Source organism: Ascidiella aspersa, chromosome 2, assembly GCF_963924565.1.
Source record: "Ascidiella aspersa chromosome 2, kaAscAspe10.2, whole genome shotgun sequence".
In the NCBI taxonomy this organism is placed as follows: Eukaryota; Metazoa; Chordata; class Ascidiacea; order Phlebobranchia; family Ascidiidae; genus Ascidiella; species Ascidiella aspersa.
Window position 1 is genome coordinate 31,787,184 of NC_139448.1, and position 13,264 is coordinate 31,800,447.

The 13,264-nt window shown below is 36.3% G+C and overlaps 1 protein-coding gene across 1 annotated transcript in view; it reads left to right on the forward strand.

Moving 5' to 3' along the window:
• LOC146164928 (uncharacterized) overlaps positions 1-13,264 on the forward strand; it is a 51,158-nt gene that overhangs the window by 19,710 nt on the left and 18,184 nt on the right. The window contains exons 5-20 of the mRNA XM_083381425.1: positions 1,712-2,402; positions 2,913-3,003; positions 3,417-3,516; positions 3,781-3,921; positions 4,766-4,852; positions 5,449-5,865; positions 6,212-6,347; positions 6,883-7,108; positions 7,454-7,565; positions 7,956-8,020; positions 8,255-8,455; positions 8,970-9,065; positions 9,325-9,478; positions 10,398-10,580; positions 12,424-12,493; positions 12,793-12,891. Coding sequence (XP_083237551.1) covers positions 1,712-2,402; positions 2,913-3,003; positions 3,417-3,516; positions 3,781-3,921; positions 4,766-4,852; positions 5,449-5,865; positions 6,212-6,347; positions 6,883-7,108; positions 7,454-7,565; positions 7,956-8,020; positions 8,255-8,455; positions 8,970-9,065; positions 9,325-9,478; positions 10,398-10,580; positions 12,424-12,493; positions 12,793-12,891 — 2,869 coding nt within the window. The remainder of the gene's footprint in view (positions 1-1,711; positions 2,403-2,912; positions 3,004-3,416; positions 3,517-3,780; positions 3,922-4,765; positions 4,853-5,448; positions 5,866-6,211; positions 6,348-6,882; positions 7,109-7,453; positions 7,566-7,955; positions 8,021-8,254; positions 8,456-8,969; positions 9,066-9,324; positions 9,479-10,397; positions 10,581-12,423; positions 12,494-12,792; positions 12,892-13,264) is intronic.

Here is a 13,264-nt window from a genome sequence, read left to right on the forward strand (position 1 = left end):
AAGTTCACGTCTTTATTGTCGAAGACGAGCGAACTCAAAGCTCCGCGTGATCTTTGCCCTTTTCCAGTGTATCAATCTCGCTACAACACACACACACACACACACACACTCGTGTATAGACACACAGATACACACACACGCACACTCTGCCACCTGTTGTGCTTTGCGCGGTGCACTGTTACAGTTTGTTCGCCGAAGCAGGCAGCAGCCCTCCACTGCGACCAAATTCCCGCCGGACCGTCGCCGTTGTTCCCAGTTTGTCATTCCCTTACGCTCGCAGTCGTGTGAGCCTGCCATGCCGACCACAGTCTACTGTTTGCAGCCTTCTCTGTGATCGATTTTCCCGCATAAAAAATGATTATGGATCGCTCATCTTAGCGCTCGCTGTTTGCGGTTGATATCAACGAGTGTTTTTAGGCGAGTGACAGTCAATAGCCCCGCCACGCAGGTATAAGTTGCAGTAATTGATTGTCCCTGGCCGCAACTCGCTTTTGAAGGACAGCTTGTCTGGATGACCAAAAGTCGTTTTCGCTGCCCCTATTTTAATACTCTCGTTTATTTGTTTAACGTTAAAATCTACCTAGTCTTACGCGTTTAGTTGCAATATTTTTACTGATCGCTACAAGTGATGGAATCTGCTGTATGTTGCGTGTAATGAAGTTGCTAAGGCGTGCAGTTATTATTAAGAATGTTAAATTAAAATCTGCTGGCTTTACTATAGCGCGTTTACCAACTTTTTAACTTGCTTCTGAAGTTTAGACGGAAAATTGTAGTTCGTTTATTCTTTTGTTACCGACATTTTATCACGTTTTGATAACAGTAATCAGGCATTAAAACGGTAAATTTTGATGCCTTTTAATACGTTTTTATTACCGTAGCTGAGCCTTAAATTGTAAAATGTATTTTTGCCTGTTAAAGCGGCTGCCTTCCCTGTCGGGCGCTTGCCAACTATTTAACTTGCCGATAAAAATTAGGCGTTAATATGTAGTGGATTGTTCTTTTTTCTAACGCCAGCTTCTAAGTGCGCTGTAGTTACAATTTTCATGCCTTGAAAAGTGAACGTTAAACCTAAAAAACTTGTCGTTAAATAATTCAGTTTAAAAGAGTAGTCCTACCGCAGTTTGATACTTGTGTTTGCGTTCACATTGTCTGACAAGTACTCGGTTAGGAAAAGTTGTCCACTCCCTCGCCCAATTATGCTTTTATCGGATAAGGCGCTACCTCACGCCACAGGAATTTCCACCAGCCCGTTGTTTTGATCGCTTCGTCGCCGCCGAAAAACAACAAGAGATTGGCCGGTTTAATCAGCCGCTCCACTTTCACTTCAGTGCGAAATCGGCGAGAAAAACACTTGCCTTTTAAGTGGTCAAGACACCACTACGCCTAGTGTTTTGAAAACTGTTATGAGGTGTCTGTCTTGCCAGTTCAGATAAGCTGTGAAATGTCTTAGGCTGTATGGGGATAAAAAATTATATGCAGTGCTGTTATGTTTATATGTTTTTTGTTTTGTTTCGATGGTCAGAAGAACTTCAGTTCGAAATCGGCAAAAAAACACTTGCCTTTTAAGCGGCCAAGACCATAGTGTTTTGAAAATGGTTATAAGATGTCCGTCTTGCCAGTTCAGATCAGCTGTGACATGTATTCGACCTTATGAGAATTAAAAAAAAATGTTATGCAGCAATTTTGTAAATTATGTTTTTTTATGTTTCAGGCTTTTGCCGCGTCATCATTTCAGGCCCAACCTGGTAAAAACTGGTCAAAATCTGAGTCAAAGTCAAGGCGGAGGGAACAATACCCAGAACAGAAGCTCTACCAAGAGCCACCGGATTACAAGCAACACCAGCAAAAGCAAAGGAGGATATTTAGTGCAAACAATAACAACAGCAATCAGATAGAGTTCGCCAAGTTCCAGCAAAACTACTACGACACCCTAGACTCGGCCTACAGCACCGGGGAGTCATCCTACAACACTGTCGACTCCACTTACACTCAGCGGTTGACGCCGGACTACGAAAACGACCAGGATTACAGCCGACCGGTGAAAACCACCAAGCCACTGCCAGTCTATCATCCCTTCATCACCAGGAGTGCGTTCCGGGCGGTAGCTCCGGCAACTGATCGTTTAAAGTATGCCGATGACGTGAACGACTCGGACAGCGACACAGCCACTGAAACTGAGACAGACACCACACTCAACTTCTCCGGCTGTTCGGTTGAAGAGAACATGAGTTATGTGCCCGACTACGTCCGACCGGTCCTGTCCTCGCCGGTATCCGTTTCCGCGGTTACAAGTCCGACAGCTTCGTTTACGACGAGCCGGCCAATGCACACGCTCACCTTGACGTCACCTTCAACCTCCGTCACTTCTTCAAATGTCTCCTCGCCAACTGCCTCAACAAAAGGTAAGTTTGGCTTAAAGGGTGTGTTATTAAATTTAGTTTGTAAATTAAAACTTTAAAGTGTGTTTTGTGTTTACGACTTTGTTCAACTTTACTTTGCCACGCTCTAGCTGTGCTTCATGTAGAATAGTGCTATGTAAATTAGCAGCATATTTTTCAGTCATTATGTCATACTTTCCCCCTGTAATGTAACTGTGTTTTTCTTATACAAAGTATGTGTTATTTTAAAAACATTTAAAGAAAATCTGTCATGTTCAACTTCACAATAAATTGACCACAATTAAATAATAAATTCAGCTTTAAAAATGTTAATAATCTAAATTCAAACTTTTAAACTGTATTAATCCTCCACGTTTAAATAAAACTTAAAAACCTTAAAGTTAAAACTGTTATTTTCAGCATGTTTGTGTACAAAATTATTGATCTACATACCAAAAACAGTGGAGTTGCTAGTCTTGCGTTTGTGGCTTAATTGCCGTCCTATCTAATAAAGCTCTTGTGTGTTTTATATAGACATAAGTTATGCCGAACAATTAACTTCGCCCCGGGGCACCTCTCTCTACAAGAGAAGCAACCACAACAACTCTTCATACACTGGTTATAGGTGGGTGGAACATTTTAAAGCTCAAGTTTAATTCAGCTGAGGCCTCTCTGAGCTCTCGACAGCATTTCAGATTTGTTTTACGCTTGTTTTGGTGCTTGACGTTTGTATTTTCGTTGTTGGTAGTAACTGTGCCAGAGAAAGGTGGATTTAACTTTTATTGGTTTGATTCATGTAATGTATTGAATGTCAACTGATTACGCTCCGTGTTGGTAAGCGCATTTTGTTATTGATTATATTTAGATAACATTTATTAGCAACTTACTGTGCTGGCCGCCTGAAATTGCAGCAGTTAGTTAAAGATAGACTACCTTTGAGGATCATGTATTAGTTTTCTGATTTAAATGAGTACAGAAATTTTATTTTTAGTTATGTTCAAACATACTGACAAAATTTGTTGTAATTTTTTATTTTAGGGAGGATTATATACGCAAACAGAAAGACAAGTTATGTGGAAGAAAGTCACTTGACGAACGGCTGAAAAGCCTTGAATCAGGTGCTGCCGTTAAACTGAAGGTTAGTTGAGTTTAACATATTTTTAAATATTTATTTTTTTCTAATTTTGTTTTCAAAAAACAAAAAACCTATTCTGTTATTTTTCAGTCCAATTTATAAATATCTAAATATTTTAAATCTTAGTTGGTATTGTCTTTTTATTTTTATTTTTCTAATTGCAACCAAATTCCTAAAAACTGAACATGTGAGTTCTTTAGGTTCAAAATGTGATTCCTTCATGTTAAAATGTGATTCCTTTAAGTTCCAAAAATGTGATTCTTTTAGGTTAGCAAGGGATCCCAAAAACGCAGGAAGAAGAGTGAAGACAGAGGTGACGCTTCTGCTCCTTCAGAGAAATCTGAAAATTCAACTGTCGGTGACGCCTCTCGGCTTGATAACCCCAGTGCACAAGTCACAGTAGCAAAGGTATGCCAACACATTAGTCAGGCGCCTATATTAATCCTTGTGGGCTGGGGCTATTAATATTGCCACCTACAAGGCTTAATCCTTGTCCTATTTAGTCCAAGCAGTCTGAATGTGGTTCTTGTGTGCAGAGCAGCAGATAACAATCCGCCGGCAAGAGTTTACTACTTGCAGCAAGGCTGACTGGCTAGTTAAATATTTGCCTTATTTTATCGCTCTTTTCTGATGGGTGTAAAACAAAAGATTAACGTGTTTGTTTAGGTGGCTCAGTCTCAGCAAATTGTAAACCCAAGTTGTGAGTCGCAAAAAGAGCTTTATGTCATTTTAAAAGAAGTTGTCTGTGTTATTTAAATTAATAGATCTTAAAGTGGTAAAAATTAACTTGTGGCGTACAATTAAGTGTTTGTTAAAATGATAAATACCAAAAATAAAGGGATGCAAATAAAAAGTACTGCATTCACAAATTAAGAACTACAAAGACCTTAAATTTTAATTTAGCTCCCATGAATTTTGACAAAGTAGTGCATAGAAACTGTTAGTACTGTTAAGTTGCTTGGCAAAATGAAGTTTTTTTTTTTTTTTTTGTTTTTTTAAAACAAACAATGTTACGAGAATCATTTATTTCATTTAGTAAACAAATTTGTATTTCAATACTTAAGTTTATCTTTGTGATTAGCTTAACTTATACAACTTTAAATCTGTATACTATTTAGAGTTCCAAATTTATTTATTTAGTCGTACCATTGACCTGACTTCCTCTGTTATGTTTGTCAACAATGATCAATATCTCCGTCCCAGCTTCTTTAAATGCTTATTTTGATAACTTGTTTTTCACGCCAACCGACAGGATGCACAGGTCGATGCCCAGCCAACCAAGGCGCCCCCTCCGGACATTATAGAGTCCCATCAGCCCAAAGCAGTCATCTGCGACAAGGTTTGTAGTATTAGGTTGTGTCAACATGCCGGCTTGTGTTGTTTAGACTGAATTGTAAACAGAGTTGTAGGTTTCTTTGAAATAAGTAAGATGAGGCAATCTTTTTTTTTGGTATGGTATGTGATTAGCTATCTTAGAAATGCAATTGTTTAACATTTGTTATGCAAAGAAAAAAGTTTGGATAATTTTGAGTTAAATTTTCGTAATTTTAATCAATATTTTCTGGCATTTTAGCTAGGTTCATTAAAAAGATAATTTAGAGCTCAAATGTAGCTATAAATCCCAATGTCATAGATGTTGTAATATATTTTCATATGTTAAAGTTGTATTTTTGAATTTAATTCTTTGTATAGTTAATTGTTTACTCTATTTTCATACTGTAGCTTTCGGAGTTTGTATTTTTGTATTAGCATGTTTTAAAACTTTTTTTTTTTTTACTCAAGCGTGAAAAAATCACTGTCAAAAAAGTAAAACTTACTTTTTACTTAAGTGCGTAGCTACTACTGTCAAAACTATAGCTATAGGTGGATAGCTTTAGTTCCCAAAGTTTATCAGGAAGGCATTGTTATAATTTGCCTTGTGTTTCTGTCCATCAGGATGCTGAGATCGTCCCTGGGGAAGCAGACAGGCATTCCAAGCTAATCGACAGCTACACCAGGCTACAAATGCCAGTCGCCGCAACAGAGAACAACGAAGCGCAAGTCAATCCCTTCGACGACGACGACAACAACGCTGGCGGTCCCTCTGCTCCAAGCAACTTAGAACCCGTGGCAGTGACTTGGAACCTTTCGCCGCCAAGCGTCAGGCGGAAAGTGAGCTTGGGGAATGAGGACTCGTTGTCAAGTGGCGCGAACATGCAACAAGCAAGAGAAGACTTGCCGCCCCCGCCTGAGGTCAAGGCTGATGTTCCCGTCGCACAACTTTCGGCCCCGGTAGCCACAAGGAAGCTTGAATGGAAGAAACCGTCGCCGGAAACGCTCACCAAGATGCAGGAGAGCAAAACAATTGACAAAGTATGAAGTTTGGTTGAGATGTGGTGGTACATTGTAAGAGTTTTTTTTTTTAATGTTTAATTGATTTGCTTTAAGAGTCAATAGGCAACAAAGGATTTTTTTCCCAATTTTCTTTTGTAACATTATAGGAATAGTATTGCGTAAGTTTTTACCTTTTTAAGTTATAGGAATATCCAAGTATATAACTTGGATAGAAATGTTATGCTAACTCTGCTAATAAATATCAGTATTTATTTTGCCAAGATTTCATTTTTAACCAAATAACTCAATTTGCAATTTGACAGTATCTACTATTCAATTTTTTGAATAATTGTGCAGTGTTATTCATGACAAAATCTATTCGTAGGTTCCGCCTCCAATAACTGTTCCAGAAGAATTGATTCAGCCAGAGTTAGTCGAACCAGAAACCTCAAAACCATCAGAAGACCCAGTTCCAGAATCTCCGAAACTGGAGGTCAAAGTTCAACTAAGGAGCCCAACAAGTAAATTAATAATATATATTTATATTTTATATTTTCTATAAAAAAGTCAGTAAAATAGCTGAATGAACAATAAACAAGCCAATTTACCAGTTATATTTTAATAGCTTGAAATACAATAACTTTTTTCTATTGCTGAAATTGTAAAAAGCAAGATCGCAGTTAAATAATAGTAAAGTTTTTTTTTTTTTTGTAAATAGTTTGACGACAATGCTATTCCTAAAATTAGCCAGTTCGGAATTTTTTAGATAAGTTCGAAGTTATTTTTGGTTATCCTATTGGTTGCTTTGGCAGTATGTTTTCGTAAAAAGTTTGTTTTCATAAAAGTTTGGCAGTTTGTTTTCATAAAATTGTTTCAACCCTGATGGAGAAATGAATTTTAACAGCAACTGAAATAAGGAAGATTAGTTCTCACAAAACCCTATTTCTGTGTTAGTCTGGTATATTTTTTATATGTTTGTTTTTACAATGATTCTAAAGCCGCTGTAAATGTGTGCCCATGTAAAAACACCAACAAAACTATTTTTCCCTTTTCCAGGAAATGCACCCCTACAAAGGCGTGGCCCTCCCCCGCTTATCCTTGATGTCACCACCGACACTGCAGTGGTCCCCGTCGAGCTGCGTTCACCCAGGGGTGAAGGTGGAGCCCTTCCGAGGGGCAACATGAGAGAGAAGCGCAATGCCCGTGTTTTTGTGCTTCCTTCTTCAGACGACAGCGAGAGCGACAATCTGACAACCAAGATGAACAAGCCAGTAGACCACAGGTGAAACTCTTTTAGTTGATATGAGATTTCAGCATGGGCTCTTAAAAATATTATTGTTTCATATTGAGTACATACAATACATATTTATTTAAAGACAATATTTTTTTCTTTATAATTTGTTGTGTCTGTTTAAAAACCTACAAACTAACCGTGTAGAGAATTGTTTGTCAACCCATGGGACACTTAGTATTTTGGTCTTCGTGGAAAAAAGTTAGTAAAAAAGTAATAGCAAAGATAAAATAAACCAGACGAACATGTAACCATATAATAATTGCACTTTCTTTTTTTTAAGTTAAAGGCTTGTAAAATTGATTGTTTTATCACTGTTTTTCTTGCATGCATCAGGCATATCCACATTGCTCCCGTGAAGTTTGTCCCATCGGTGTTACGCCGCCGTTCCAGGGATCGAACAAGAGATGAAGTGTCTTCTTCTGCATCCTCTTCTGTCACTGATGTTGTAAGTTCATCTCTATTTCTCGTTTTTAGGCAGAATTGTGGATGCCTTTTTTGGTGTCACTGCAGTATTCTGAAATTGTTTCAGATCTTTTCTGACCTTGTTGTGGTTCTTTTTGGATCTCATGACATAAATAATCAACTTCTAGTGGTGTTCAAACAGGCACACATTCTAATATAAACAATATAAATATTAAAAATTTTATATATCTACCCTTGCTTGTAACTCTGATCGTTTTTCTCCTCCAACTTAGCACTGTCTTTAGTTTTTTTATCATTTAGTATACTTTAAAGACATCACTATTATTAAGTGTTTTCATTAGTTGGTAAATTTAATTTGTAACTTTTAATGTCAAAGTGTTCTTTCTCACATACCAATTATTTTACTCGAAAGAACTCATCCAAAGAAACAAGCGAAACAAACACTGCCAAACCATCTTCCCACCGCCAAGAAACAAGGTACTTATTTTTATTTAACATACATGGTTTCTGTAGTAGGCAGGACTTTTTATTTAAAATATGCCTACTACAGTCTTCTTAAAAGTAGATATATTATAAAAATAGGATCATATTAAAAAGTCTGTATACCTCCAACTTTAATATAAAAAATCACACTGTATGTAATATTTCTTTTAACATTTTAGTACTAATTTAAGCTATTTAAATTAAAATTCACTTTTTCAAATTATTTAGCAAAAGAAAATCTAGTCAATCTCCCAAGCGCACCTCGTCAAAACATGCGCATAGCCGCTCAAAATCGTCGCATGATCGCCCACCCCTGCCCCATCACACTCACAGTCGACAAAAATCTGCTGAAGGGAATCTTTCATCCACTGGGTCCAAAGACAAGAAGAGCAATATGAAGGGAGTTCAATCCCCCGATTTAAGGCACAGGTAAAGTGTTTGGCAATTGTAAACTACTTGTTTCAAAAATAGTGAAGTTAAAACACTGTAAGTGTAATGTATTAAAATTTATCCAGCATGTAAATGCAATGACACATGGACGGTGTATTTTCCCTAGGCATTAAAATGTGTCTTTTGTAATAAAATAATCTGGTAAAACTATTGCCAATGTGTATTTTTTTCGTAATTTGACCGTCCACCTTCTATATATTTGAAAAAACATTTATCAATCTACATTTTAGCGTTGAGCATTATCTGATCATCTTAGTTCAAAACTAAGCAATACGTAATGTAATAGAGGAATGCTAAACTAATTCCGTTTTCGCAGAATAATTTGTCTGACACGTAGTTTATCCTTGGTATTAAGAAACCCACTCTTCATTTGAAATTAGTTGAATGTAAATCATCTCGTTAAATGTAAATCATCAAAGCTTATTCCCACACTAGTACAATTGCTTAAAATATATTGCCATTGTTACTGGACTTTTTCATTCTCACTGCTCAGAACCACACACCAGAAAAGTGAGGCAAGAACGCCGAACTCTCCACGCACCAAATCCAAGTTTAACGATGAGTATGCAGAGCTCAGCAACAAAAGAAGGTAAAGATTCTTTCTACAAACTGGCTATTTACACCTTCTTTGATGCAAACTGGGCTTGGAAACCACTGCAGACTGTTTTATAGTGCAAAAGCCACTAATTTGTGATAAATATTGGGCAATTAAGTTTATTTACCTACCTACTTTTTTTTGAAGTATGTTCTGCATTTTTTGAGACTAATTTTCTTTATTGTTCTTTGTCGGTCGTTTATCTTTATAGAAAGATTTACATTTGTTGAAAAACAGTCGTCCGTAAAACAAGAACTATTTGCAGAACCCCAAAAAGTTCCAGAAAGTTCCAAGAGGCCACCAGCCTACCGTCGCCACGGCAACAGGCAGTGGCTCACGCCGTCAAGTTCGGCTTTCCAGGAACAGAGGGAAGCATTCCGTATATAGACGAGGCAAGCCCAGATGAATCGGTTTGTATCTCGCATGTCGCCCTAATATTGCTAACAACCATATGGATTACACGGTTGCCACAACTTGGTTTAAATCTTAATCTTTGGATGATAAATGGATGCCTATAGCCCTATACAATATTCAATATTAGGCAAAAAATTGTGAATGGTAAACCTTTGATTTTTAAATTATTTTTAAAAAAATTCTTAAGCAAATCAACGCATATAAAGAATTAGGCAACATTTGTGAATAATAACCCTTGAATTTTAACATAAAATATATAAAGCTGAAAATACTCCTGGCTAAAACGTGGTTTGGCAAACGATTTAAACCTTTTGAGGTTTTATATGTTAAAAAGTTTTAAAGCTTTAGGTAAAATAATGTCATTAGTTTTGCTCTTGTGAAACTGCTTTTTGTGGCAATCATGTAGTATTTTGCTTAATCATTTGTGTCCTTCAATTAACATTTAACATAACTAACTTTCAATCAATCATAAATTCGTTCAGCAACAGGTAGAATAAAAATCATTTTTAAAACAACATTTATATTCCGAATGTTTAATTAACAACCTTTAGAATTTCTAGTAAAATTTTGGTTTTCCTTTTCTTTAAAATGTAAATCTAGCAACACTGTGAAAGACAGATTTTTAATGCTTCAACGTTTATCTGTAGTTGCCATAGCAGGATGCCAAGCTAACATTTAAACAATATTTTGAAATAGTTGCCTAAATTATGTTAAACAAGTTATTATGTTAATCAGTCAGTTTTAAAAACCATGAAATGAGTTAATAGTTTTGAAGCAACATTTAGATTTCCAATGTTTAATTAACAATCTTCAGCGTTTATAATAAAATTTTTGTTTTCCTTTCTTCAAAATCTAAAACTAACAAAACTAATGTTAATCAGTCAAATTGAAAAACATGATATATTCTTCCTTCAACAGAAGTCCGATCAGTTCCGTTCCCTCATGGCGGAGTCCAACGCCGACCCGGAGGTGATCCGCAAAGCTCTTCCACTCTCCTCCGGTAGCAGAAGAGGAAGGACTAGAAGACGGAGGAGCAGGAGTCCCAACAGAAGAACGAGTTACATGGAAGCAATGGGATCGGACGAAGACCTAACTGTAAGTGGGGTTGAGTGCTTAATTTATTTATTGGTACAACAGTAAAGTAAATCACTTCGTAAATCCCTAATCGCATGAAACACCCATTTTGTCTTTTGTTAAATAAGAATATTTTTATAATATTATTATTTTTGTGGCTTATGTGAGGCTCTATGCCTGTTCCAACAATGGCAGTTGTTGCTTTTTTATCCATTTCGAAGAACCCAAATAAAACCAGAGGTCAAAAAAAATCTAAAACAACTTTAGTTAAAACACAGAACACAACAGTTACGCCAAAAGTGGCATCATCAGTTCTGCTAAAAACTTGATTGGAAAAAAATAGTAAATTTTTCTTTAATGCTGTTTTTTGCATTACTGCAGTATTCTGTGTACCTCTGTCTTTCTTTTTATATTAGTTTGCCTAATGGTGCCTCTTTAAAGTAAATCTCTACCTTCACATCAATGTTGGGGTAACACAAAATACTCAAACATTACATGTTTTTACCATAAGTGAATGTAAACAGTCTGTAAATAATGCGAATAGGGGTATGATGCTCGAACCTATGGGGTTGCATAGAATTTTTGTTCCAGCATAGATTTGTTATGTGGACAACACTCATCCGATACTCAGCCAGGGGGCTGTCAACCGCCATGCAAAACACTATTGTAAAAAAGTCATTTAAAAAAAATAATTGCATAACCAAATTGTTTTGAAAAACATTTAACGAAGACAATTAACTGAAGTTATTTGACACAATGACTTTCAAATCAAGTTATTTGTACAAACTACATAAGTCATTAGTTACTCTTCACAACACCGTCAAACTATGTCGACAGCATGGTGATTTTGCAAGAAAATATAGCTTTTAAAAATGCATTATGAAACTTAGATTATTTATGATAGGCAAAAAAATATTTTTCCGTCTGGTAAACTACTTGTTATTGTCGCTCTGAACAGTGTTATTTCAAAACAAAACACCCAGTTTAACTCATAGCTGCAAGCAATTGTAGTTGGCAAGCTGTACTTAATATGCAATGTGACTCAGCAGTTTATTTTTATACTGCTGTCTGCAAATTGGAATTCCTAGAGTAGGACTACTGCCCTTTATAAACCTAGAATGGGAAACCGAGCTTACTGACCTTTTTTTAAACCTAGAATGGGGAATAGCGCTTACTTAACTATACTTCGAGAAGGATTGTCACCAGATTACCGATATGTAGGGCAGTGGTTCTTAATGGGGGCACCCACTAGGCCCTACTACAAAATTTACCTTTTTGTGTAGTGACTTTAATGGTTCCACACTTATATGCTATCCTAGACTGCATAATAGCCCAATAAATGACTCATTGCAAAATCATGATGCTCTGCATTCTCATCAATGAGAAAAAATAACTCATTTTGTTTTCCATTGTTTTGTTTGGTTTAGAAGCGTTGTTATTACAATCACCCATTGATTGACGTCTTATTTATTCTGATATAAGCTGAAACAGGGCCGAACAATAGAAGTTCATATAAAATAGCACAGTTTACAATAGGCCTTGGCAATGAATCCAAGAACAACCAAGAACTTCCTCATTTATCCTAGAATCCTTTTTTTAAATGAAATTCCAAGGTAAATAAAACATTTTTAAACATAGATATTGTTCTCCCAAAAAATTTTTTTATTCTTATATTGGGTTTTTTGCTTTGAAATATTTTTTATTTATTGTTTGTCTATTATAGCATACATGCCTGTTTTTTTTTGTATACTTCATTGTGCAGTGTGTGATTTGGATTCAATTAGGGTTTGCGGCCAATAATTGCTTCCTGTTGTTGTGTCATATTAAATCTGATTAGGTAATGTGTTGTTTTTTTATTATACAGCCTGATCCAGACACAGAAGGCTCAACATACAGTTTGGTTCGCACCAGTTCGGGGAAAGATCATGTTTTAAGTAGGTGCCAGTCAGGTAAAAATTAACGTTGTCCGCATTATAAAAGAATCTTATCGTATTTTTTACTTATAGAAGAATTTGAAAGGAATATAATGTGACATAAAATGACAATTTTTTCAGCAATTTGTTTACCTTAGATATGTGTTTTATTGTATATTATATGTGATCTTAAAACAAAACAATTGCCCTAAAAGGTGAAAGCCTATTGAATCATTCCTTTAAATGAATATACATATAGAAATACAACGCAATCTTGATATTGTATGGGCTTTACATAAACAAACTCTGTTGTTTTTAAGGCAAGTTTGGTCGGAGCAATTCGGCTGACAGCATTCTTTCTACCGTCGATCCTGTCCAAAAAGTAATATTGCGAAAACAGAAAAGATCAAACAGTGCAGGTATGTTAAAAACTTAAATCACTATGTTCATTGCTCTATTTTGTGTTGTATTAGGTGTGACTATAAGTCAATAGGTTAAAAGTGTTTGCAATTGACCGCATTAATCTTTGAAGTTGTAATCTACGTCCTGTGTGCGTGTGACGCACATAAACAGCCAAGTTGAATGAGTAAGTAGATTAACCAGCTTGTCGAGGTTGTGAATCGCAGGCGCAATCCGTCACCGGATAGTCGCTGTTGCCTTGGTAACGCACAGGAAGCTCTTAGACAGGAAGTGAACACATAATGGAGCCTGAAAGATTTATGGTTTGACCCTACGCTCCTCGAGCATGTTGTTATGGCGCTGCGCTAAGTTTTGTGTCACCGAGGTTTAACA